The following is a 24777-nucleotide window of genomic DNA, read 5'->3' as shown; positions in this document are numbered from 1 at the left end:
CTAGACATGCTTGGTGTCTATGAACTCGTAATGACCTGGAGAATCATAGTGGCAGGTCAGTTTTAGCATTTAGTGAACTTAGCAAAAAAGCCAAACAAAAAACAAGTGTGGGACTGCACTTTTTTTGCAATTTCACAGCACTTGGAATTTTTTTCCCGTTTTCTAGTACACGACATGGTAAAACCAATGGTGTGTTTCAAAAGTACAACTCGTCCTGCAAAAAATAAGCCCTCACATGGCCATATTTACAGAAAAATAAAAAGTTATGGCTCTGGAGAGGAGGGGAGCCAAATATGAAAAAGCAAAACCGAAAAAAGCTCCGTGGGTGAAGGGGTTAAACTGTATTTGTGGTTTTCAGTTAATGAGATTCTCGTGCTCCGGGGCGGGGTTTTATGTTGTACTCTGATTACATATTCATCTGTATTGACTTCTGACCGGTCGCTGATCCCTCACTGACCTGCCCCCCCCCCATTTTTACATAATACATATAATAGTGTTGATATTATTGTTGATAATGCCTATAATATTGTGGCTATTGTGAGTCTTAGAAAATAAATTACATCCAGCAATGTGTCACGGTGGCGACTGTCCAGTATCATCTATCTCTTACTTATAGATGCTACTGCCCAGGCGCCGCCATCGCCGGTGACATTTTGCTGGATGTAATTTATTTTCTAAGCCTCACAATAGCCTCAATATTATAGGCATTATCAACAATAATATCCACTATTATATGCATTATGTAAAATGGGGGGCAGGTCAGTGAGGGATCAGTGACCTGTCATAAGCCAATACAGATGAATATGTAATCAGAGCAGCAATTAAATCCCCGCCCACAGCCCCGAGCACGAGAATCTCATTAACTGAAAACTACAAATAAAGATTAAACAACACTCATAAGTCGGATTTCATCACCAGGTATCAGTGTAATCAGTATAAAGGCGCTGGCCTGACAATGTCTGTAGGTTACTGTGCACAATCCTGCTGACAGGGTCCCTTTAAATTTGGATCTCAGGCATTTGGAAGAGGAGATGGAGAGCTTTTTTTTTTTTTTTTAAGACTATGAGGGAGTTACAGACTCACCTAAGTCAGGCAGATCAATCCCACCACAATCAAACTATCATACAGAATGAGCAGGTAAAAAAAGAATTTTTTTTTATTCTAAGTTACATTCCCAACAACAACGTATGTTCAAGGGGAGAACTCCAACAGTAAACCGGAGTTGCCCTCATTTATGGTGGACCATTGGAGCTACTATGAGTCCTGACCAGAAGATTAAAGAAAGTATTAGCGCCCCCATTTCAGGAGAGATTGTGCAGTAATCTGAATTCCTTATGACAGAAAACATAATGTAATTTATGATGTGGAGTGAATCCATGAAACCAGGACTCGAGCCATGCCAACACATCTCCTGCAGGCGTGAATAAATGTATATTACAGCCATCAGCTACGCACAGCTCAGAGATATATCATGGCACAGGTGTAGTGTGTTATATGTAGTTTATCACAATCCTCCTTGAAATTAGTTTTTAATACAAAATGAAAAGTCAGGATAAAGGGAAACTCTGTTGTTGTTATTGTACAGAAATTCACACGTTTCCCTCACTGCACATTTACTCTTGTCAATCATAAAAGTGAAGCTTGGCCAGAAAGACTGGACCTGGTCTTGTAGGGACCACATGAGCACATTCAGCAGCACAGAAGGGAGAGAAGGGAGATTCATCCAATAAGATATCAGGGTTCTAGGAAGCCAACAGCATCATTACCCTCCGCTTTCTCTTACAGGACCATCATAATACTTTTCCTCAAGTGATTTTCTAACTTGTCAAAACTTTCTACGTACGCAGTTTGGCTTTGTAGTTTACAGATCTGGGCAGATAAGTCAGCGTCTCCTAAACCAAGGGGGTAGGTGGATCCTCCAGGCTATAGGTTCTATAGAAAAGGGCTTTTAATGCCCAAAGTCATTTGTGCAGTTTTGGGTGGAGGAGAATGTTGTGGTCTAGAGGCAAAATGGTGATCGCACGATTGTGATACGGCCGGACTACACCACCGATAAATAAGCCACAGCCGGTGACTGAGAAGAATCTGTGACTTCCCTGCATTTAGTGGTTACTACTCACCTGGGGAGTCATATGTAGGAATCTCCTCTTTACACCGCTCATCACCCCTCACATATGTCTCTGTAGTATTAATATGGGTCAGATCTTCACCCTGAAACAAATATTGTAAAAGTCACATCTATGATCAGCTCTAATCCTGCCATCTCCACCGTTCTCATTACACAAGTATAAAACATATAATACTGAGGGATAAAACACGACTGAGCACAAGACCTTCACAGCCATCTATATATCATAGGGGAGATCTCCTGACACCTCCTCTCCATCTACCTGATGATCCTGAGGAATATTGGGATCTTCCTGTTTACAGTCCTGTGGAAGAAGAGGACGGGGACATCTCTCTGGTGTTGTCCTCTTACTGGATAGATCTGGAGGAAACACATACAGGGACTGAATTCATTCTTTACATACAGATAATTATAGGCCGTGTGTATTTAGTCCTGTCTATTACCTGGTGATGTGAGGGGCTGGGAAACCTCCATCATGACGTTCTTGTACAGATCTTTGTGTCCTTCTAAATACTCCCACTCCTCCATGGAGAAATAGACAGCGACATCCTGACACCTTATAGGAACCTGACACATACAATGATAAAGTCATCCCCCCGATCCCTTCATAGCATTACTGTATAATGTCCCAGCATTCCCAGCAGTGTCACCTCTCCAGTCAGCAGCTCAATCATCTTGTAGATGAGGTCTAGGATCTTCTGGTCATTGATGTCCTCATGTATCAGGGGGTGAGGTGGAGGTCCCGTGATTGGGCTCAGGGGTCTTCCCCATCCCTCAGACACAGGGTCCTGACAGCGCTCACTAGAGGTCTTCTTCACTACTGTGTAATCCTGGTTATGGAGAGACACATTAATAAATCTCACTACAGACATTTCCAGAGTCCTCACCCCTCCAGTTCTGTCCATCTGTTATTCCCATAGATAAGAATGATGTAATGTGACATCATCAGAATCTCTCACCTCTCCAGTAAGCCGGAAGAGGATCTCTAGGGTGAGGTGTAATATCCTCTCCGCCATCTTGTCTCTGTCCATATCAATCCTTGATGGGTAAATCAGGTAAATTCTATTCTGCAGAAGATCTTCACTGAGAGGATCCGATATTGTAGAGACCTGAATGAGAAGAAGATGAGCTGATGTAACATCATAAAAATCCTGTGTAATAATACAATTACTAGAGATAACAAGGGAAACATATGAGATTTATTATTTTACAGTATTTAGTTTTCTTCTTTCCATCTACTAATAAAACCTATATATTTAGGCCACAGACAACAAGCAGTTTCTTCCTCGGAGTCGGCAGCTGAATCCGTTCCTCATAGACTCATCTTCCATAACGCTAATTCTCGTCTCATTTACCGACACTGGAATCGGCATTAGCAATACTGCAGGAGATATTCATTACACGGGACAGGAGAAATAACGACTTCATGATGAGGACGACATCTTCATCTTCTACTACGGCTCTAGAAACATATTTGGCCAGAGTCCGTCACTGACTCCATCACCACCGGCCGTCTATATGAAGGTTTCCAGTCTTCCCCGCATTGTAATCTTCTATCATGTTAGATCTCAGCTCTGATTCACACACAGAAGTTTGAGGCTTTTATAAAAGCTGGTTTGTAAAAACCAAAACAGGAGATATGTTAGGCCAATGTCTCTATGTTAAGTGTTTTTTTGTCTCTGGATATGATTTTTTTTAGCATTTTCTTGTAGTTTTCCATAAAGTACATGAAAAAAATAAACAGCAAAAAAAATTGGGGATGGAGGTACTGTGGAAACATTTACTGTTTGTGGGAACCAAGAAAAATGCACTGTACGGTATCAAGAATGGGGATAAGTGAGAATGTATTATCTAGTGGTGTCGGTGGTAGCAGATTGTGGGGCATCTTGTATTATCATAATGTGTGGAGGATATCGATACTGGGAGAACATTACACTGTGTGGAGGCCAAGAGAGGGGCACTGTACTATTAGACTAAGACACGTTTCCTTCACAAACCCCCTAAATATAACATTTTATAACAACCCCACAATCTGTGACTCTTCAGGGTAAATCGCTCTCTCACCATTGGATTAGAGCTGATACTATGGAGCTAAAGGGACTAAACAGACTTTCTGTCACCTCCATAAAGGGGCACTTTTCGTTGTTTGTCAGAACTGTCCGAGGATTATTAGAGGGGATAGTTTCCCCCAATTAGAAGGGACACCTGTGGATATTGGGGTCTTTACCTGCTACAATTCTGATTTACTCTGTAAATTGCTGGAATCACTTTCTCCCAAAGGGTTAAATGCCGTCTGTAACTTCAGTGTCTCTCTATGAAGTTTCTTCTCTTAACTTTCTTCCTCTGTTTTCTGCCGTATTTCTATTACTCTCCGGAATCAGGAATGTATTAAGTCCTATAGAAACTGCGGAGAAAGAATCATTTCTAATTCTGTGTTTCCAGGATTCTTCTTGTGGGAATTGGCTGCGATTTCCCCTGTGCAATATATTTATAGTATTAATGCGCCAGTAATGGGGAATCTCCACATCCCTCCACCCACAGAGCCGCACTCCACATAGAGAATAATGGAGTCTCAGCACCGACCTCCACATATATGGCTGCTCTGTGCGCACAGGACCTGTGATGAGGTCACAGGAGGGGAGGAGTCAGGGGGTCACATGATCAGAGGCCTCAGTGAATGATATCCAGAGGGAAGATGCTACATGGAAACTTCCCCTAAGGCCGGGGTCACACTAGCTTATGACATCGGATGCGATATGCTAATGACCCTCGGCTGCTTCTGCTCTGCTGTGAGCAGGAGCCAAGTGTTGTGCGTCTGTGCTCCGAGCGTCTTGCAAATAGAGGATCGGAGCACAGCTGTGGAGGAGGCGGAGAAATTAGTTTCTCCATCTCCTCCATTGCCGGGGTCAGCGTATATCACACATCACTTGGATGATATCTGAGTGATGTGCGTTGTCTCACTCGCAGCCATAGACTTATATGGGTGTGAGTGAGCCGAGGCTCGGCCGAGTGTCGGTGACAATCGTAGCATGCTGCGATTTGACTCGCACGTTGAAAACGGACGAGAAATAAAACGGTGATGTGAGCTGCCCCATAGATGAATACTGGTCCGAGTGTAAGGAGGTGAAGCACAAGAAGAGGCCGGGGGCGGTTACCTTCTCAGCTCTGTGCCTGGAACCATTGAGCTGTGCTACAGGTTCCCCAGGGGGCAGACTTAGAGACTGGGACAGGAAGGGAGCCGGGCAGAGAGCGGGAAAGGCGCGCAAGGAACAGAGCAGCATGAGCAGCGGTCAGAGCAGGGCGCAGCTGTGCACCGAGAGAGAGAGAGCTCCCGGTCAGGGGACAAATACAGGGAGATTGCCCAGAAAGACTGCATCTTGTGAGTACATGAAAGCGGACTCTGCTGTGACTGGAGAGGGGAGCTTTGAGACCTTGGCCTGTGCAGAGACTATGACCTCCTGGTACCCACGGTATCAGTGCAGAGACTGTGACCTGACCCCTGGTACCCACAGTATCAGTGCAGAGCCCTTGATTCCTGGTGAGAGACTTAATAATAGACTGACCATCGTTTTCCCGGGATAGGCTGTGCTGTAAAAGCTAAAGACTCAGAGCCTGTGCATATCACATTAACTCCTGAAACCCCAGGCAGCGGGCTCCTAGAGACTACTCAGCCCATGGACAACAGAGGGACGACAAGTGCCACTGTTTCTCGGCGCCTACGTTGGAGAAGAGGACCCTTCAAGCAAGTCCTCATCAGACTGATAAGTGTTCTTTGTCTCAAGAAATCCTGTTTAATTCTGTTACACTGTTTGACTCCCATATTTTTGCACTGTTTTATTGCTAGTTATATTCCACTGCTTCCTCCCTGCGAGGAGAACCTGATTCCTGTTAATAAACCCCTCAACTGTTGGTCTGTCTGTTCCATGGTGACATACTCAGTACCTGCATACTACTACATTAGTGCTATGTGATGTTTTATCGCATAGCACTCAACCGTATTCATCGCTAGTGTGTCCCCGGCCTTAGGTTGGGAAGGTTCTGGGTTATTGGGCCCCTCGCAGCCTATATACCGGCCCGTAGCCCCCAGATGTGGAACATCACATGAGATGCACCAATTATGGTGTTTTGCCTTCGCTCTTCCCGATTGTCCTGGTGCGTTGATAATTGGTGTAAAGGGTCTTGGGGTAGATGTCAGCTGTTATTTTTCAAATACCACAGAAGGCATCAAGCCCTGGTGTTAGGCCGGGTTCACAATAGTATACGGGGGTTTTGCGGAAGGCTGCGTACTTCCCCCATGAAGCTAGTGTGAACGTAGCCTTAGTAATGGAGAGGGGTTTGTCAGACACCCCCATTACTGACACAGTAATCAAAAATAAAAACAAATATACAAAAAAAAACTTTGTTTGAAGAAACACTTTCCGACACTTTTTCTGGCTTGCTAATTTATTAAAAAAAAAAAAACATGCCAGTCTGACATACTCCACAAATGGACACCTGAAAACATAAAAATAAACAAAAACAAATCACAAAAACAAGACACTGTCCCTCATTCTGCAATTTATTAGAAAATAAGGGTCTCCTGCAGATCTGGCGTAGTCCAGCGCTTCCCACAATGTTCTCTGAAATTATCGATGAAAGCCTATGGAGATTCGCTTTGAGTCTCCATAGGTTTTAAGCAGCAGCCAATCCCGCCTCTCCAAGAGCCTGTGAACAGTGGTGATGTCAGTAACTATAATGGTCATCAGAGTCGCCAGGTCTCACAGAGGGTGGCGTGACTTGGCAATTCTGATGAGTGGTACAGTTACTGATGTCACTGCTGTTTAGAGATGCCGTATCTCGCGGAGCACAGCGGGAGTCAGGAGTGGCTGATGGTAAAAGCCAAGAGACTCAGAACGAGTCTTAAAAGGCTTTTATTGCCACATTCAGGGAAGGTTGTGGGAAGCGCTGGACTATATCGGACCTTCGTGTGACCCTGTGTCTTGTTTTTGTTTCTCTCTCTCTTTTTATGTTTTTCAGATATCCATTTGGAGTACGTCAGATTCCCAGGACTATTAGAAGGATACTTGTTATGGTTCTCAATGGCAAGAGAACATAGCCCAGCAAACATAAGTACAGCTCTTGGAAGGATGGAAACTAAACTGACCATGAACTAAACCTGCCGCACAACTAACAGTAGCCGGGTAGCGTTGCCTACGTTTTTTATCCCTAGACGCCCAGCGCCGGCCGGAGGACTAACTAATCCTGGCAGAGGAAAATATAGTCCTGGCTCACCTCTAGAGAAATTTCCCCGATAGGCAGACAGAGGCCCCCACATATATTGGCGGTGATTTTAGATGAAATGACAAACGTAGTATGAAAATAGGTTTAGCAAAATTGAGGTCCGCTTACTAGATAGCAGGAAGACAGAAAGGGCACTTTCATGGTCAGCTGAAAACCCTATCAAAACGCCATCCTGAAATTACTTTAAGACTCTAGTATTAACTCATAACATCAGAGTGGCAATTTCAGATCACAAGAGCTTTCCAGACACAGAAACGAAACTACAGCTGTGAACTGGAACAAAATGCAAAAACAAACGAGGACTAAAGTCCAACTTAGCTGGGAGTTGTCTAGCAGCAGGAACATGCACAGAAAGGCTTCTGATTACAATGTTGACCGGCATGGAAGTGACAGAGGAGCAAGGTTAAATAGCGACTCCCACATCCTGATGGAAACAGGTGAACAGAGGGGATGATGCACACCAGTTCAATTCCACCAGTGGCCACCGGGGGAGCCCAAAATCCAATTTCACAACAGTACCCCCCCCTCAAGGAGGGGGCACCGAACCCTCACCAGAACCACCAGGGCGATCAGGATGAGCCCTATGAAAGGCACGGACCAGATCGGAGGCATGAACATCAGAGGCAGTCACCCAAGAATTATCCTCCTGACCGTATCCCTTCCATTTGACCAGATACTGGAGTTTCCGTCTGGAAACCCGGGAGTCCAAGATTTTTTCCACAACGTACTCCCACTCGCCCTCAACCAACACCAGAGCAGGAGGCTCAACGGAAGGCACAACCGGTACCTCATACCTGCGCAACAATGACCGATGAAAAACATTATGAATAGAAAAAGATGCAGGGAGGTCCAAACGGAAGGACACAGGGTTAAGAATCTCCAATATCTTGTACGGGCCGATGAACCGAGGCTTAAACTTAGGAGAAGAAACCCTCATAGGGACAAAACGAGAAGACAACCACACCAAGTCCCCAACACAAAGCCGAGGACCAACCCGACGCCGGCGGTTGGCAAAAAGCTGAGTCTTCTCCTGGGACAACTTCAAATTGTCCACTACCTGCCCCCAAATCTGATGCAACCTCTCCACCACAGCATCCACTCCAGGACAATCCGAAGATTCCACCTGACCAGAAGAAAATCGAGGATGAAACCCCGAATTACAGAAAAAAGGAGACACCAAGGTGGCAGAGCTGGCCCGATTATTGAGGGCAAACTCCGCTAAAGGCAAAAAAGCAACCCAATCATCCTGATCTGCAGACACAAAACACCTCAAATATGTCTCCAAGGTCTGATTCGTCCGCTCGGTCTGGCCATTAGTCTGAGGATGGAAAGCAGACGAGAAAGACAAATCTATGCCCATCCTAGCACAGAATGCTCGCCAAAATCTAGACACGAATTGGGTTCCTCTGTCAGAAACGATATTCTCCGGAATACCATGCAAACGGACCACATTTTGAAAAAACAGAGGAACCAACTCGGAAGAAGAAGGCAACTTAGGCAGGGGAACCAAATGGACCATCTTAGAGAAACGGTCACACACCACCCAGATGACAGACATCTTCTGAGAAACAGGAAGATCCGAAATAAAATCCATCGAGATGTGCGTCCAGGGCCTCTTCGGGATAGGCAAGGGCAACAACAATCCACTAGCCCGAGAACAACAAGGCTTGGCCCGAGCACAAACGTCACAAGACTGCACAAAGCCTCGCACATCTCGAGACAGGGAAGGCCACCAGAAGGACCTTGCCACCAAATCCCTGGTACCAAAGATTCCAGGATGACCTGTCAACGCAGAAGAATGAACCTCAGAAATGACTTTACTGGTCCAATCATCAGGAACAAACAGTCTACCAGGTGGGCAACGATCAGGTCTATCCGCCTGAAACTCCTGCAAGGCCCGCCGCAGGTCTGGAGAAACGGCAGACAATATCACTCCATCCTTAAGGATACCTGTAGGTTCAGAGTTACCAGGGGAGTCAGGCTCAAAACTCCTAGAAAGGGCATCCGCCTTAACATTCTTAGAACCCGGCAGGTAGGACACCACAAAATTAAACCGAGAGAAAAACAACGACCAGCGCGCCTGTCTAGGATTCAGGCGTCTGGCGGACTCAAGATAAATTAGATTTTTGTGGTCAGTCAATACCACCACCTGATGTCTAGCCCCCTCAAGCCAATGACGCCACTCCTCAAAAGCCCACTTCATGGCCAAAAGCTCCCGATTCCCAACATCATAATTCCGCTCGGCGGGCGAAAATTTACGCGAGAAAAAGGCACAAGGTCTCATCACGGAACAATCGGAACTTCTCTGCGACAAAACCGCCCCAGCTCCGATTTCAGAAGCGTCGACCTCAACCTGAAAAGGAAGAGCAACATCAGGCTGACGCAACACAGGGGCGGAAGAAAAGCGGCGCTTAAGCTCCCGAAAGGCCTCCACAGCAGCAGGGGACCAATCAGCAACATCAGCAACCTTCTTAGTCAAATCAGTCAATGGTTTAACAACATCAGAAAAACCAGCAATAAATCGACGATAAAAGTTAGCAAAGCCCAAAAATTTCTGAAGACTCTTAAGAGAAGAAGGTTGCGTCCAATCACAAATAGCCTGAACCTTGACAGGATCCATCTCGATGGAAGAGGGGGAAAAAATATATCCCAAAAAGGAAATCTTTTGAACCCCAAAAACGCACTTAGAACCCTTCACACACAAGGAATTAGACCGCAAAACCTGAAAAACCCTCCTGACCTGCTGGACATGAGAGTCCCAGTCATCCGAAAAAATCAAAATATCATCCAGATACACAATCATAAATTTATCCAAATAATCACGGAAAATGTCATCCATAAAGGACTGAAAGACTGAAGGGGCATTTGAAAGACCAAAAGGCATCACCAAATACTCAAAGTGGCCCTCGGGCGTATTAAATGCGGTCTTCCACTCATCCCCCTGCTTAATTCGCACCAAATTATACGCCCCACGGAGATCTATCTTAGAGAACCACTTGGCCCCCTTTATGCGAGCAAACAAATCAGTCAGCAGTGGCAACGGATATTGATATTTAACCGTGATTTTATTCAAAAGCCGATAATCAATACACGGCCTCAAAGAGCCATCTTTCTTAGCCACAAAGAAAAAACCGGCTCCTAAGGGAGATGACGAAGGACGAATATGTCCCTTTTCCAAGGACTCCTTTATATATTCTCGCATAGCAGCATGTTCAGGCACAGACAGATTAAATAAACGACCCTTAGGGTATTTACTACCCGGAATCAAATCTATGGCACAATCGCACTCCCGGTGCGGAGGTAATGAACCAAGCTTAGGTTCTTCAAAAACGTCACGATATTCAGTCAAGAATTCAGGAATCTCAGAGGGAATAGATGATGAAATGGAAACCACAGGTACGTCCCCATGCGTCCCCTTACATCCCCAGCTTAACACAGACATAGCTTTCCAGTCAAGGACTGGGTTATGAGATTGCAGCCATGGCAATCCAAGCACCAACACATCATGTAGGTTATACAGCACAAGAAAGCGAATAATCTCCTGATGATCCGGATTAATCCGCATAGTTACTTGTGTCCAGTATTGTGGTTTATTACTAGCCAATGGGGTGGAGTCAATCCCCTTCAGGGGTATAGGAGTTTCAAGAGGCTCCAAATCATACCCACAGCATTTGGCAAAGGACCAATCCATAAGACTCAAAGCGGCGCCAGAGTCGACATAGGCATCCGCGGTAATAGATGATAAAGAACAAATCAGGGTCACAGATAGAATAAACTTAGACTGTAAAGTGCCAATTGAAACAGACTTATCAAGCTTCTTAGTACGCTTAGAGCATGCGGATATAACATGAGTTGAATCACCGCAATAGAAGCACAACCCATTTTTTCGTCTTAAATTCTGCCGTTCACTTCTGGACAGAATTCTATCACATTGCATATTCTCTGGCGTCTTCTCAGTAGACACCGCCAAATGGTGCACAGGTTTGCGCTCCCGCAGACGCCTATCGATCTGGATAGCCATTGTCATGGACTCATTCAGACCCGCAGGCACAGGGAACCCCACCATAACATCCTTAATGGCATCAGAGAGACCCTCTCTGAAATTCACCGCCAGGGCGCACTCATTCAACTGAGTAAGCACAGCCCATTTACGGAATTTCTGGCAGTATATTTCAGCTTCGTCTTGCCCCTGAGATAGGGACATCAAGGCCTTTTCCGCCTGAAGCTCTAACTGAGGTTCCTCATAAAGCAACCCCAAGGCCAGAAAAAACGCATCCACATTGAGCAACGCAGGATCCCCTGGAGCCAATGCAAAAGCCCAATCCTGAGGGTCGCCCCGGAGCAAGGAAATCACAATCCTGACCTGCTGAGCAGGATCTCCAGCAGAGCGAGATTTCAGGGACAAAAACAACTTGCAATTATTTTTGAAATTTTGAAAGCAAGATCTATTCCCCGAGAAAAATTCAGGCAAAGGAATTCTAGGTTCAGATATAGGAACATGAACAACAAAATCTTGTAAATTTTGAACTTTCGTGGTGAGATTATTCAAACCTGCAGCTAAACTCTGAATATCCATTTTAAACAGGTGAACACAGAGCCATTCCAGGATTAGAAGGAGAGAGAGAGAGAGAAAGGCTGCAATATAGGCAGACTTGCAAGAGATTCAATTACAAGCACACTCAGAACTGAAGGGAAGGGAAAAAAAAAAAAAATCTTCAGCAGACTTCTCTTTTCTCTCCTTTCTCTGTCAATTAATTTTAACCCTTTGGGGCCGGTCAAACTGTTATGGTTCTCAATGGCAAGAGAACATAGCCCAGCAAACATAAGTACAGCTCTTGGAAGGATGGAAACTAAACTGACCATGAACTAAACCTGCCGCACAACTAACAGTAGCCGGGTAGCGTTGCCTACGTTTTTTATCCCTAGACGCCCAGCGCCGGCCGGAGGACTAACTAATCCTGGCAGAGGAAAATATAGTCCTGGCTCACCTCTAGAGAAATTTCCCCGATAGGCAGACAGAGGCCCCCACATATATTGGCGGTGATTTTAGATGAAATGACAAACGTAGTATGAAAATAGGTTTAGCAAAATTGAGGTCCGCTTACTAGATAGCAGGAAGACAGAAAGGGCACTTTCATGGTCAGCTGAAAACCCTATCAAAACGCCATCCTGAAATTACTTTAAGACTCTAGTATTAACTCATAACATCAGAGTGGCAATTTCAGATCACAAGAGCTTTCCAGACACAGAAACGAAACTACAGCTGTGAACTGGAACAAAATGCAAAAACAAACGAGGACTAAAGTCCAACTTAGCTGGGAGTTGTCTAGCAGCAGGAACATGCACAGAAAGGCTTCTGATTACAATGTTGACCGGCATGGAAGTGACAGAGGAGCAAGGTTAAATAGCGACTCCCACATCCTGATGGAAACAGGTGAACAGAGGGGATGATGCACACCAGTTCAATTCCACCAGTGGCCACCGGGGGAGCCCAAAATCCAATTTCACAACAGATACTAAGGATTTCTTTCTTTCCCTTTGAGATTGAGTCCGGAGTAATGGATAGTAGGTCTATTTGGGGTGAGGATGTGACTCTGCTGCCAGTGAGACTATTGTACAGTGAGAAAATTAAAATCCATAACCTACAAACCACTTTGCATTCCCACCATAGATGTAACATGGACCCGGCTGCACCACCACACCACCAGCACAAGTCCGACACAGAGGGGAAGATCCTATGTAGCATAGTGGGACAGCGGTACCATCTAGATAGAATCTTATAGTTTTTCTTCTTAGCACGACAAGTAATAGATAATTTATGGAAGAGTATGAATGCTTTTTGCCAATCCTCCTATGACATTTCACAACCCAATTCCTTCTCCCAAGCCCCAGTAGAGGGTAGAGATCATTGCAGGTGTCACTTTGTGCTGCTTTGCATATACAAGATAGAAGTTTAGGACAAGGACCTACTTGGGTGATTAAGGTTTGTAACAGAGTGAGTTCATCATTTATACTAGTCAGAGATATGTGAGAATTTATAAATGACCTGAGCTGGAAATAAAGCAGTCAGGATAGACACCTACCTTGTCAAGAGTCACCAAGGTCTGTAAAGGAAGGAAAAGAGCCTGATCCATGAGAACGTGTCTCAGTCTAACCCCAGAAGATCTGTCCCAGATGAGAAATGAATCTGCACCTGAAGCAGGGGGGAAATCTGGGCTGCCAAACAAGGGCATTAATGAACCCAGAAACACCATAAGAGGAAAAAACTTCCACTAACTCTATACAAAAAAACACCAGTACACAGGCAAAGGTGCTTACCTGTCACAGCCTCTAAACAAGGTGCAGCGGACCCAAGTTAAGATGGCAACTACACAGGTGCAGTAATACCGATGAGGCAACCAGCCTACAATCAGGAATTGGCCGTTTGGAACACAAGTGCAAACAAATAATCTGTATGTGGCGATGTTCACACAGAAAATGCAGAGCATACGGCTCAAAGCCTATTAACCCTCCGTCAGGGGCAACTGATCTGACAGGCGCAGCTCACTTAGTTTCATTTCTCTATTTTCAGTGGTTTGTCTGGGAAACACCATCCTCCCAGTACCTTCCTAACTTTAAAGGCTGTGTGAAACCTGAGAAGCCTCTTGTGCTGCAGAGCTGCAGGAGATCAGATATCAGTGTTTTGGATTAGAATTTGCTGTTTTTATTCATCCCAATTGTTTTTTTAGCTTGTTTTATGAATAGCTAGTGCTAAATTTGTGGATTTGTCATAAAAGGTTTTGTTAGAAATAAGATTGTGCTTCTCAGGCACATTGCGCCCCAACACATATTCTCTCTCTTGCTTCAGCTTTTCTTCTGAAATGGCGAGGAGAATATTTGACTTGTCCAATGCCCTTCATGTTGAGCAAGTGCAAAATATACTGCTTGCTGATGAGACAGACCCTGTACAGCTAGAAGATTTAGGGGAAGAAAGTGACATTGCTTCAGAAGATGATGTGGAAGAATGTCCAGATGTGTCTGATACAGATCAAGATGGAGAGAGTGAGGAGGATGCTCAAGACATAGAAACATATTACTTTTCTGGTTATTAAACATTTTTTTTTACACCTGATTATATGTATTCTCATATATTACATTCCTATTAAGGTAACTGATCACTTTTAGAGCATTGAAATTTTTAAAAAAGGAAAATATAGCCAATTTTCTAGCCTGTGCCGGACAGGTGCAATGCCCCTAAACTCGTTATGAAACATATTGCCCCTGACGGAGGGTTAATGACACCATATGGCAGGCTAACCAATGCTGACTAATGCATTCTGTGTGAACAGAGGCAACAGTTTACAGAGCCATCTAGGGCCCAACTGCAACTCAAAAAATATAAAGTGCACAAAAACAAAACAATGTATGCATGGTATTGGTTGATATTATGGCTGCAATACTTAAGCTGGCAACCCACATCAAGGGTCCTTACATTTTGCCAGTCCTTTTCTAACATTAATGGACCCAACCTATGAGATATAGATGATGACATTAAGGCTTGTTCCCATGTTTCCAAAAATTGTTGAGTGAATATTGGTAATTGTTTAGTTTGTACATGTATTTTGTGAAACAAGGCAGAGATGTGAGTATCCAGAGAGGGAGGTCTCCTTCCAGTGTCAACCAGGCTACAGAGTTCATATCCAGTCAGGCGGGGAGGCTGCACAGGCAGCTTTTCATTCATTCCTCTGTGGTTTACAGCCTGGCCGGTAGCATTATCACCGCTCCGGGTTGTAAATTTTATTAACCCCTTGAGATGGATTTACAGCGTAGGACTTGACTGTATGGCAGACAGGTATGGGATATTGTTGCTTTTTTATTTTGGAATTTTTTACAGGAGAACGAGGGCTTTGCTTGGATTGAGCCTGCAATAAAGATGTTAAACCTGTGTGTTTCATTATTTTATTAAAAGACTTTATTCATAATATGTGTGTGTGTATTTTTATCCCTTTCATACTATTGGATTAAGAATGGATAGGTGTCTTACTGACACCTCTCCATTATTAGCAAGGCTTAATGTCACCTTACAATAGCAAGGTGACATTAACCCCTTATTACCCCATATGCCAATGCCACAGGGCAGTGGGAAGAGAGAGGCTAAGTGCCGGAATTGTCGCATCTTACAGATGTGCCTTTTTTTGGGGTGGCTGGGGGCAGATGTTTTTAGTCAGGGGGGCCAATAACCATGGTCCCTCTCTAGGTTATTAATATCTGCCCTCAGTCACTTGCTTTCCCTCTCTGGCGGAGGAAATTGAGCTGGAGCCCACGCCAGGTTTTTCCGTGAATTAACCCTTTAAATTACCACCTACAGCTTTATAATTTTACACACACACTACTAACATTATTAGTGAGGGACATATAAAAATCGAACTGCTCTGCAATGGTTTACTGTATGTAAACCATGTCTCATATCCTGTCAGCTTCTGAAATGATGTTACAGCTATTCTGCTAACTCTCTATGAAATATAAATATATATATGTGTGTCAATGACACACACACATATACACTATGTTCCAAATTATTATGCAAATGACATTTTTCTCTGATTTTCCTAAATGGTTGGTGCAAATGACAGTCAGTCTAATAAAAGTAATCACCCGTTAGAGTATACATCGAATTTTATTGAAGAAACCTCCCAATGATAACAGTATAATCTCCAAAATGAATAAAAACTCAAAATGCACTGTTCCAAATTATTAGGCACAGTAGAATTTCTAAACCTTTGATATGTTCTAAAGAACTGAAAATGCTCATTTGTGGAATTTGCAGCATTAGGAGGTCACATTCACTGAGCAAAAAAGCTATTTAACTCCAAAACATCCTAACAGGCCAAGTTACATGTTAACATAGGAACCCGTCTTTGATATCACCTTAACAATTCTTGCATCCATTGAACTTGTGAGTTTTTGGAGAGTTTCTGCTTGTATTTCTTTGCATGAAGTCAGAATAGCCTCCTAGAGCTGCTGTTTTGATGTGAACTGCCTCCCACCCTCATAGATCTTTTGCTTGATGATACTCCAAAGGTTCTCTATAGGGTTGAGGTCAGGGAAAGATGGTGGCCACACCATGAGTTTATCTCCCTTTATGCCCATAGCAGCCAATGACTCAGATGTATTCTTTGCAGCATGAGATGGTGCATTGTCATGCATGAAGATGCTTCTGCTCCTGAAGGCACTTTTCTGCTTTTTATACCATGGAAGAAAGTTGTCAGTCAGAAACTCTATACACTTTGCAGAGGTCATTTTCACACCTTCAGGAACCTTAAAGGGCCCTACCAGCTGTTCTGGACCAAAACATGACTCCTCAACCTCCTTGCTGATGTCGTCGCAGCCTTGTTGGGACATGGTGGCCATCCACCAACCATCCACTACTCCTTCCATCTGGACCATCCAGGGTTGCTCGACACTCATCAGTAAACAAGACTGCTTGAAAAATAGTCTTCATGTATGTCTGGGCCCACTGCAACCATTTCTGCTTGTGATCACTGTTTAGGGGTGGCCGATTAGTTGGTTTATGCACCAAAGCAAGCCTTTGAAGGATCCTACACCTTGAGGTTTGAGGGACTCCAGAGGCACCAGCAACTTCAAATAACTTTTTGCTGCTTTGTAATGGTATTTTGGCAGCTGCTCTCTTAATTCAATGAATTTGTCTGGCAGAAACCTTCCTCAATATGCCTTTATCTGCATGAACTCTGTTTCAGTCATAAATCTCTTCATAGTATGATGATCACTCCTAAGTTTTTGTGAAATATCTAATCTTTTCATACCTTGTCCAAGGCATTGCACTATTTAACACTTTTCAGCAGCAAAGAGATCCTTTTTATTTCCCATATTGCTTGAAACCTGTGGCCTGCTTAATAATGTGGAACATCATTTTTAAGTAGTTTTCCTTTAATTAGAATCACCTGGAAAACTAATTATCACATGTATTTAAGATTGATTTCAGTGATCCATTGAGCCCTGAGACACAATACCATCCATGAGTTTATTTGAAAAACAAAATGATTAAATCTTTATGACACTTAAATCCAATTTGCATAATAATTTGGAACACAGTGTATATATATATATATATATATATATATATATATATATATATATATATATATATATATATATATATATATATACAGTGCCTTGAGAAAGTATTCAGCTCCCTGGAACTTTTCAAACTTTTCCCACATATCATGCTTCAAACGTAAAGATACCAAATGTAAATTTTTGGTGAAGAATCAAAAACAAGTGGAACACAATTGTGAAGTTGAACGAAATTTATTATTATTATTATTATTTGTTATTTTAAATTTTTGTGGAAATTCCAAAACTGAAAAGTGGGGCGTGCAATACTATGTGTAGACATTTATTTTATCTATTCTATTTTTACCTGTCAGTGTGATTTCACTGTACACCGCACTGAATTGCCGGCTTTTCTAAAGGACACCGATGCATATTTCTCGCAAGTCACACTGTTGGTCCGTGTGGTGTGCAAGTTTTTCTGGCACCCATAGACTTGCATTGGCGTATTTCGGGCGTAATACGGTGACAATTGCAGCATGCTGAAATTTTCCTTGCACGTATAATACGGCCGAGAAAACAACGGATGATAGGAGCCGCCCCATAGATTAACATTGGTCCGAGTGCTATGTGATTTTTTTTATCGCATAGCACTCGTCAAAATTACGCTCTAGTTTGACTCCGGCCTTAGCCATTAAAAGGTAGCAACAACTGAGGGACTCTCAAATCTTAACATTTCGATCACATTAATAGGACCAAACCAGGACAAGGGTTTCAAGTTATAATTCATTAGATTTTGATGAGTTTGTTCACGGATAGGGATTTAATTTAAACCCTTTAACCCCCCGAAGCTTTTTTCAGTTTTGCGTTTTCGTTTTTTGCTCCCCTCCTTCCCAGAGCCATAACTTTTTTATTTTTCCATCAATATGGCCATGTGAGGGCTTGTTTTTTGCAGGACGAGTTGTACTTTTGAATGACACCATTGGTGTACTAATTCCAAGTGTGGTGAAATTGCAAAAAAGGTGCAATCCCACACTTGTTTTTTGTTTAACTTTTTTGCTAGGTTCACTAAATACTAAAACTGACCTGCCACTATGATTCTCCAGGTCAGTGGTTCTCAACCTTTCTAATGCCGTGACCCCGCAATACAGTTCCTCATGTTGCGGTGACCCCCAACCCAAAAAATAATTTTGGTGGCTACTTTAAAACTGTAATTTTATTAGTTATGATTCGGAATGTAAATATCTGATATGCATTATGTATTCTCATTGCTACAAATCAAACATAATAAATAATCACAAAAACAATTATATGTTGAGAAATATTTATTACGAATTCCAATAAATAACATTTCACCATGGCATACCATGGGTTTAAATATAACAGTAAACAACAGTGCAATATTTTGCTACAGTATGCTGCCAAATTCAGTGAGATCGTTGTGGTTGCTTCTTGCTTACCAATTCAGAAATTCTTGGGGCAGTCTTTGCAAGGGCACAGCGAAGATCATTTTCCACAACAAGTCTACTTGTTTCGCAAAGATATGTTGTTGGAAAAGGAAGAAGAAGGCGCAGCACAGTCTCAGACAGAATAGGATATAACTGTAAACTCTTAATCCAGAATTTTGTCAGTGGCATTGTAGAGAAATCTGTTCTCGCTGCATCATTGTTAATTAGGTCGATGAACTCTTCTTGCGCTGTCTCCGGAACATCTTCAACTTTCACTGTGAATGGACTTCTGGCAAGTGCAAATTGGGTGTCAGGTAGATTAGGAAAGTATGATGAAATTTCCTCTGAAAACATGTGCAAATGTTCTTTCACAGAAGATATCATCATAATTTTGTTGTCTGGCTCAATGTCATGTTCCTCAAAGAAGGCAGATAATGTAGGAAACATGTAAATTTTTTTTTAATCCAATTTATCTTTCCAAAGCTGAAGTTTCATTTGGAATGATCTCATTTTTTCAGACAAATCGAGGCACGTTGCATTTGGTCCTTGCAGTGATAAATTTAAGTCATTCAAGATGACAAAGATGTCCACCAAGTAAGCTATTTTCTGCAGCTCAGTTTTATCGCTAAACAATGCTTCGAATTGCGGTCTTGCTTTCTGATTAAAAAACGTTTTCAGTTCCTCACGAAGCTCAAAGACACGTTTTAAAACTTTTCCTCTTGACAACCATCTGACTTCAGTGTGAAATAACAGAGCATTGTTTGGCGCATCTAGATCGTTGCACAGTTGGCAAAACAGCCGACTGTTTAAGGCGCTCGACTTAACAAAATTGACACGTTATGACGCTTTTCATTACTTCTTGTAAATCTTGCGGCAGTGTCTTAGTCGCTAATATTTGGCGATGTATCATACAGTGTGTTCCGATTGCTTTTGGCGATTCATTTTGTACCAAACGCTGAAATCCTGAGCGACATCCTAGCATAGCAGGAGCACCATCTGTGCATACACCGCAAACCTTTTCCCAGGAGATGTTATGCGCTTTTAGAAAAGAACCAACTGCATCAAAAATATCATGTGCAGTTGTTGTTGTTTCAAGCGGTTTGCAAAAAAGAAACTCATCTTTAAAGTCGCCATCATTAATATACCTTGCGTAAACCAACAACTGTGCACAGTTTGCCACGTCTGTAGATTCGTCAAGCTGGATACTGAATATTGGTAGTGGTGCAGATTTAATTTCCTGGATCACCTGATCAAGAATATCAGCAGACATGTCCTCTATTCTTCTGCGGACAGTGTCATTAGATAAGGAAATCGCATTCAATTTCTGAACATATTCATTTCCAATTATCACTCGAACTATGTCTTTTGCAGCTGGCAACAGTAAATCCTCACCAATGGTGTGAGGTTTCATAGCTCTGGCAATTCTGAGTGCCACCAAATATGACGCTTCAACAGCTGCTACATTGTGTTTATGGTACTGGCCACCAGTGTCAAATCTAGATTTCTTGAGTCCATCAGCTTTGCTTCTAAAATAGCTGATATCCTTGCTAGCAAAGAGTGGATGCTTGCTATCAAAATGCCGTTTTAGTTTGTTCGGCTTCATAGATTCAGCTGAGAGAACTTCAGTACAAATAACACATTGTGGTTTCTCAATTCCTGCTGAAATTATGGAGGTAAAACCATACTGCAAGAAATCCTCAGTGTATTTTCTTTTCTTAATATTCTTTTCTACACGATTCATTGTCATGAGACGGTTTCCTAAAAAAAAATAAAAGATGGTCGGGTCTAAAGAGCTTGTTAAAGTTTCCTATTATTTACTATTCCCTGTGTTGTTTTCTATTACACACCTGTTACTATGACCAGGGGGCCGTATTCACATGCTTAAAGCGCACCTGTCACCCCCTTTGACCCTATGAAGCTGCTGCCATTACCTTGTGGGTGCAGTGAATAGCATCCTTATACATCTTTTCTTATCTTCTTCATCCTCAGGAATGCTCAGAAATTCATCTTTATAATCTTCTTGGCAGCTCCACAATCCATAACATCGCATTACGTGTGTCCGGCGTCGGACACACGTAATGCGATGTTATGGATTGTGGAGCGTCCCCCCCCCTTAATTAGACATCCTTCCTTATTACAGGGATAATTCTCCATTTGTCACTTCTTTTAGGTTTCCTATAGCTGGGTCAGCAAGCTCCATCCCTCAGCTCCTGGGCACATTTTTCATAGAAAGCCTCCCTCCAGAGTCCAGATTCATCCAGTTCCCCCCTAGCCCACAGTCAGTGCATAAGGGTATGTTCACATGTTCCTGATTTCAATCCTTTTTTTTTCAGGACTAAAAACCGCAGCTCTTGGCAGAAAACGCAGGTGCGTTTTTGGTGCGTTTTTGATGCGTTTTTTGATGCAGTTTTCTCTGCAGATTGTCTGTGTTTGACACAAATAAAGCTTTAACTGCAGTGGGGGGAAAAAAAAAAAGAAATGATGTCATTTCCTTGTCCAACCCTTTTCTTCTTCCATCCTCCATTTTGGGACTAAACACCAAAATGAGTGGACGTGTTTTGAATGACAGCGCTCCGCAGAGTGCTGAGCGTAGGCCAGATCACAGCCCGCGGATCCAGCTCTATCCAGCTATTTAAGTCTACGTTCACATTTGCGGTCTGCGCCGCAGCGTCGGGCGCCGCAGCGTCGCCGCATGCGTCATGCGCCCCTATATTTAACATGGGGGCGCATGGACATGCGTCGCACTTGCGTTTTGTGCCGCATGCGTCACTGCAGCGCACGCATCCGGGCGCAGAGGACGCAGCAAGTTGCATTTTTGCTGCGTCCAAAATCAATCAAAAAAAGGACGCATGCGGCGCAAAACGCAGCGTTGTGCATGCGTTTTGCTGCGTTTTTGTTTGCGTTGTGTGTTGCGGCGCCGACGCTGCGGCGCACAACGCAAATGTGAACATAGCCTAAGTGCCACGTATTTAAGTGCCACGTATCACGTATTTCAGTGCCACATATTTCAGTGCCACGTATTTCAGTGCCACGTATTTAAGTGCCACGTATTTAAGTGCCACGTATTTCAGTGCCACGTATTTCAGTGCCACGTATTTCAGTGCCACGTATTTCAGTGCCACATATTTAAGTGCCACGTATCACGTATTTCAGTGCCACGTATTTAAGTGCCACGTATTTAAGTGCCACGTATCACATATTTAAGTGACACGTATCACGTATTTAAGTGCCACGTATTTAAGTGCCACGTATTTCAGTGCCACGTATTTCAGTGCCACGTATCACGTATTTCAGTGCCACGTATTTAAGTGCCACGTATTTAAGTGCCACGTATTTAAGTGCCACGTATCACGTATTTCAGTGCCACGTATTTAAGTGCCACATATTTAAGTGCCACGTATTTCAGTGCCACGTATCACGTATGTCAGTGCCACGTATTTCAGTGCCACGTATTTTAGTGCCACGTATCACGTATTTCAGTGCCACGTATTTAAGTGCCATGTATTTAAGTGCCACGTATCACGTATTTAAGTGCCACGTATTTCAGTGCCACGTATTTAAGTGCCACGTATTTCAGTGCCACGTATTTCAGTGCCACATATTTCAGTGCCACGTATCACGTATTTCAGTGCCACGTATTTCAGTGCCACGTATTTCAGTGCCACATATTTAAGTGCCACATATTTAAGTGCTACGTATCACGTATTTCAGTGCCACGTATTTAAGTGCCACGTATTTAAGTGCCACGTATCACGTATTTCAGTGCCACGTATTTCAGTGCCACGTATTTCAGTGCCACATATTTAAGTGCCACATATTTAAGTGCCACGTATCACGTATTTAAGTGCCACGTATTTAAGTGCCATGTATTTCAGTGCCACGTATTTCAGTGCCACGTATCACGTATTTCAGTGCCACGTATTTCAGTGCCACGTATTTCAGTGCCACGTATCACATATTTAAGTGACACGCATCACGTATTTAAGTGACACGTATCACGTATTTAATTGCCACGTATTTAAGTGCCACGTATCACGTATCCCACGAAGATCTTCCATGGAGAACAGACACATCCAGAGATATGTCTGCTCTCCACGGCTGCAGCAACACACTGACAGGAGCCATAGTTCCTGTCGGTGTGTCACTGCGCATGCGTGAGCGAGTTTACCGGCGGTCATTAACCCCGGCACTCTCGCTTAATGGCAGTACTGCGTGGGAAAGTTCAACGCAGCTGTACTGCCTTTAACTGAGACGCCGGAGCCATTGAACTCCGGAACAGTACGCGATACACTGCTAGGAGCTTCGCTCCTGGCAGTGTATCGCCGGAGAGCAGCCGATCGGCGTGGGACACTCGTTTTATGGATTCTGCGGACAGGGAGTATGAATTAGATTTTTTATTTTGGGATTTTTTCCTGGAGGATCGAGGGCTTCGCCTACAAGTGTGCTGTTGGTGAGTATATACTCTGTTTTATATGTTGTATGTACTGTACTGTGTGTCATGTATGTGTATTGTGTGTGTTTTGTGTAACTTTACAACTGTGCTAAGTCGCCGGACACAGGGACAACTCTCCCATCCTAATACCGGATGGGAGTAGTAGTCCCATACGGCGACTTAGCACAATGGTGGCACTAGCGTCGCATGGGGACACGCACACACACACACACACACACACACACAGACACACACACATACATACACACACACACATACCAAATCAATCAAACGGCCGACACGATCCCCATGCGACGGTATGCCTCCATGTCTCTCCGCCCAAGCACTTCCGCCCACGCACTTCCGGCCGCTTCCCCGCACTTCCTGCTGCAGCGGTTCTGCACCACAAACCGCAATAAAACCCGCAGATATATTTTTGATCTGCGGGTTTTACTGCGGGTTTGACCTCACAATGGAGGTCTATGGGTGCAGAACCGCTGCTGTTTCGGGCAAAGAAGTGACATGCTCCTTCTTTTTTCCCGCAGCTATTCAGCGCGGCTTTTTTTTTGAAATTCAGGATCATGTGCACAGTGGTTCCTGTTTTCCATAGAGTACATTGTACTGTACCCTGCATGGAAAAAAGCTGCGGAACCGCAGCGGCAAAACCGCTGCGGTTCCGCGGTAAAAAACGCACTGTGTAAACATGGCCTAAAAGTATAAAATAGGACATTCTGCTTTAAATGACCAGTTATTGAGCCACAAAAATAACTGGTAGGTTCCCAATGTCTGGGAGTCTTACTTGTTACTCCGGAGGGGATGGGGGAGGTGTCTGTCCGGGGGCACACTGTAACACAGTGATGGCGGCGGATCACTGCTGGGTACCGAACGGCTCCTTTATGGCGTGCTCTTCCGCAGCCCTTCAAGCCGATTACCGATGCCGGCAGCCGCGTTCTTCCTGCATCCCTGGATTCCGTTGCCAGATACGTGCCACAGATTCCGGATCTGTCCTGGCTGCACCAAACAAGAAGGGGGGACGTCGGAAGTTGGTATCTCCCTAGATCCGATGCGCGATCGATTCATTTTCCTGCGGGGATCCCAAAGCTATGCCGGGAGTAAAGCTAGCAGTCCAGGCATACGGGGGAAGGTGGATGGGGAGGTGAGAGAGGTGGCGACCCCTGTGTTTTGGTCGTTCGACCCCCCTCGGGGTCGCGACCCCCAGGTTGAGAACCGCTGAATTAAGCCAACCTGATGATTGCTAACAATTGAGGGAAGGTAGTGGGAGAGCCGGGTTGTAATCATTTTAGAGAATATTTTGATGTCTACATTAATTAGTGTTATTGGATGAAAATTAGAGCAGTTATTTGGTTCTTCTCCAGGCTTTCAAAAAAAATGTTATGTCAGCCTCAAGTAATTAAGGGGCAAAGAGGGAGTCTTCTAAG

The 24777-nt window shown here is 43.7% G+C and overlaps 1 protein-coding gene across 2 annotated transcripts in view; it reads right to left on the bottom strand.

The window, feature by feature from the left end:
* Positions 1–24777, bottom strand: part of LOC143767663 (uncharacterized) — a 113794-nt gene that overhangs the window by 36053 nt on the left and 52964 nt on the right. Inside the window, exons 1-6 of one of the 2 annotated variants that reach the window (XM_077256130.1) lie at positions 4356–4728; positions 3088–3237; positions 2779–2958; positions 2572–2695; positions 2391–2488; positions 2121–2211 (exon numbers count right to left, since the gene is read on the bottom strand). In XM_077256130.1, the coding sequence (XP_077112245.1) occupies positions 2121–2211; positions 2391–2488; positions 2572–2695; positions 2779–2958; positions 3088–3159 (565 nt within the window). In that variant the 5' untranslated portion in view covers positions 3160–3237; positions 4356–4728. Of the gene's footprint in view, positions 1–2120; positions 2212–2390; positions 2489–2571; positions 2696–2778; positions 2959–3087; positions 3238–4355; positions 4729–24777 lie in introns of those variants that run through there. The other variant, XM_077256129.1, reaches the window with a different exon arrangement.

The sequence above is a fragment of the Ranitomeya variabilis genome, chromosome 4 (genome assembly GCF_051348905.1).
Source record: "Ranitomeya variabilis isolate aRanVar5 chromosome 4, aRanVar5.hap1, whole genome shotgun sequence".
Lineage (NCBI taxonomy): Eukaryota > Metazoa > Chordata > Amphibia > Anura > Dendrobatidae > Ranitomeya > Ranitomeya variabilis.
The sequence above is the reverse complement of the archived record's forward strand: the minus strand, read 5'-3'. Positions and strand labels throughout refer to the sequence as shown.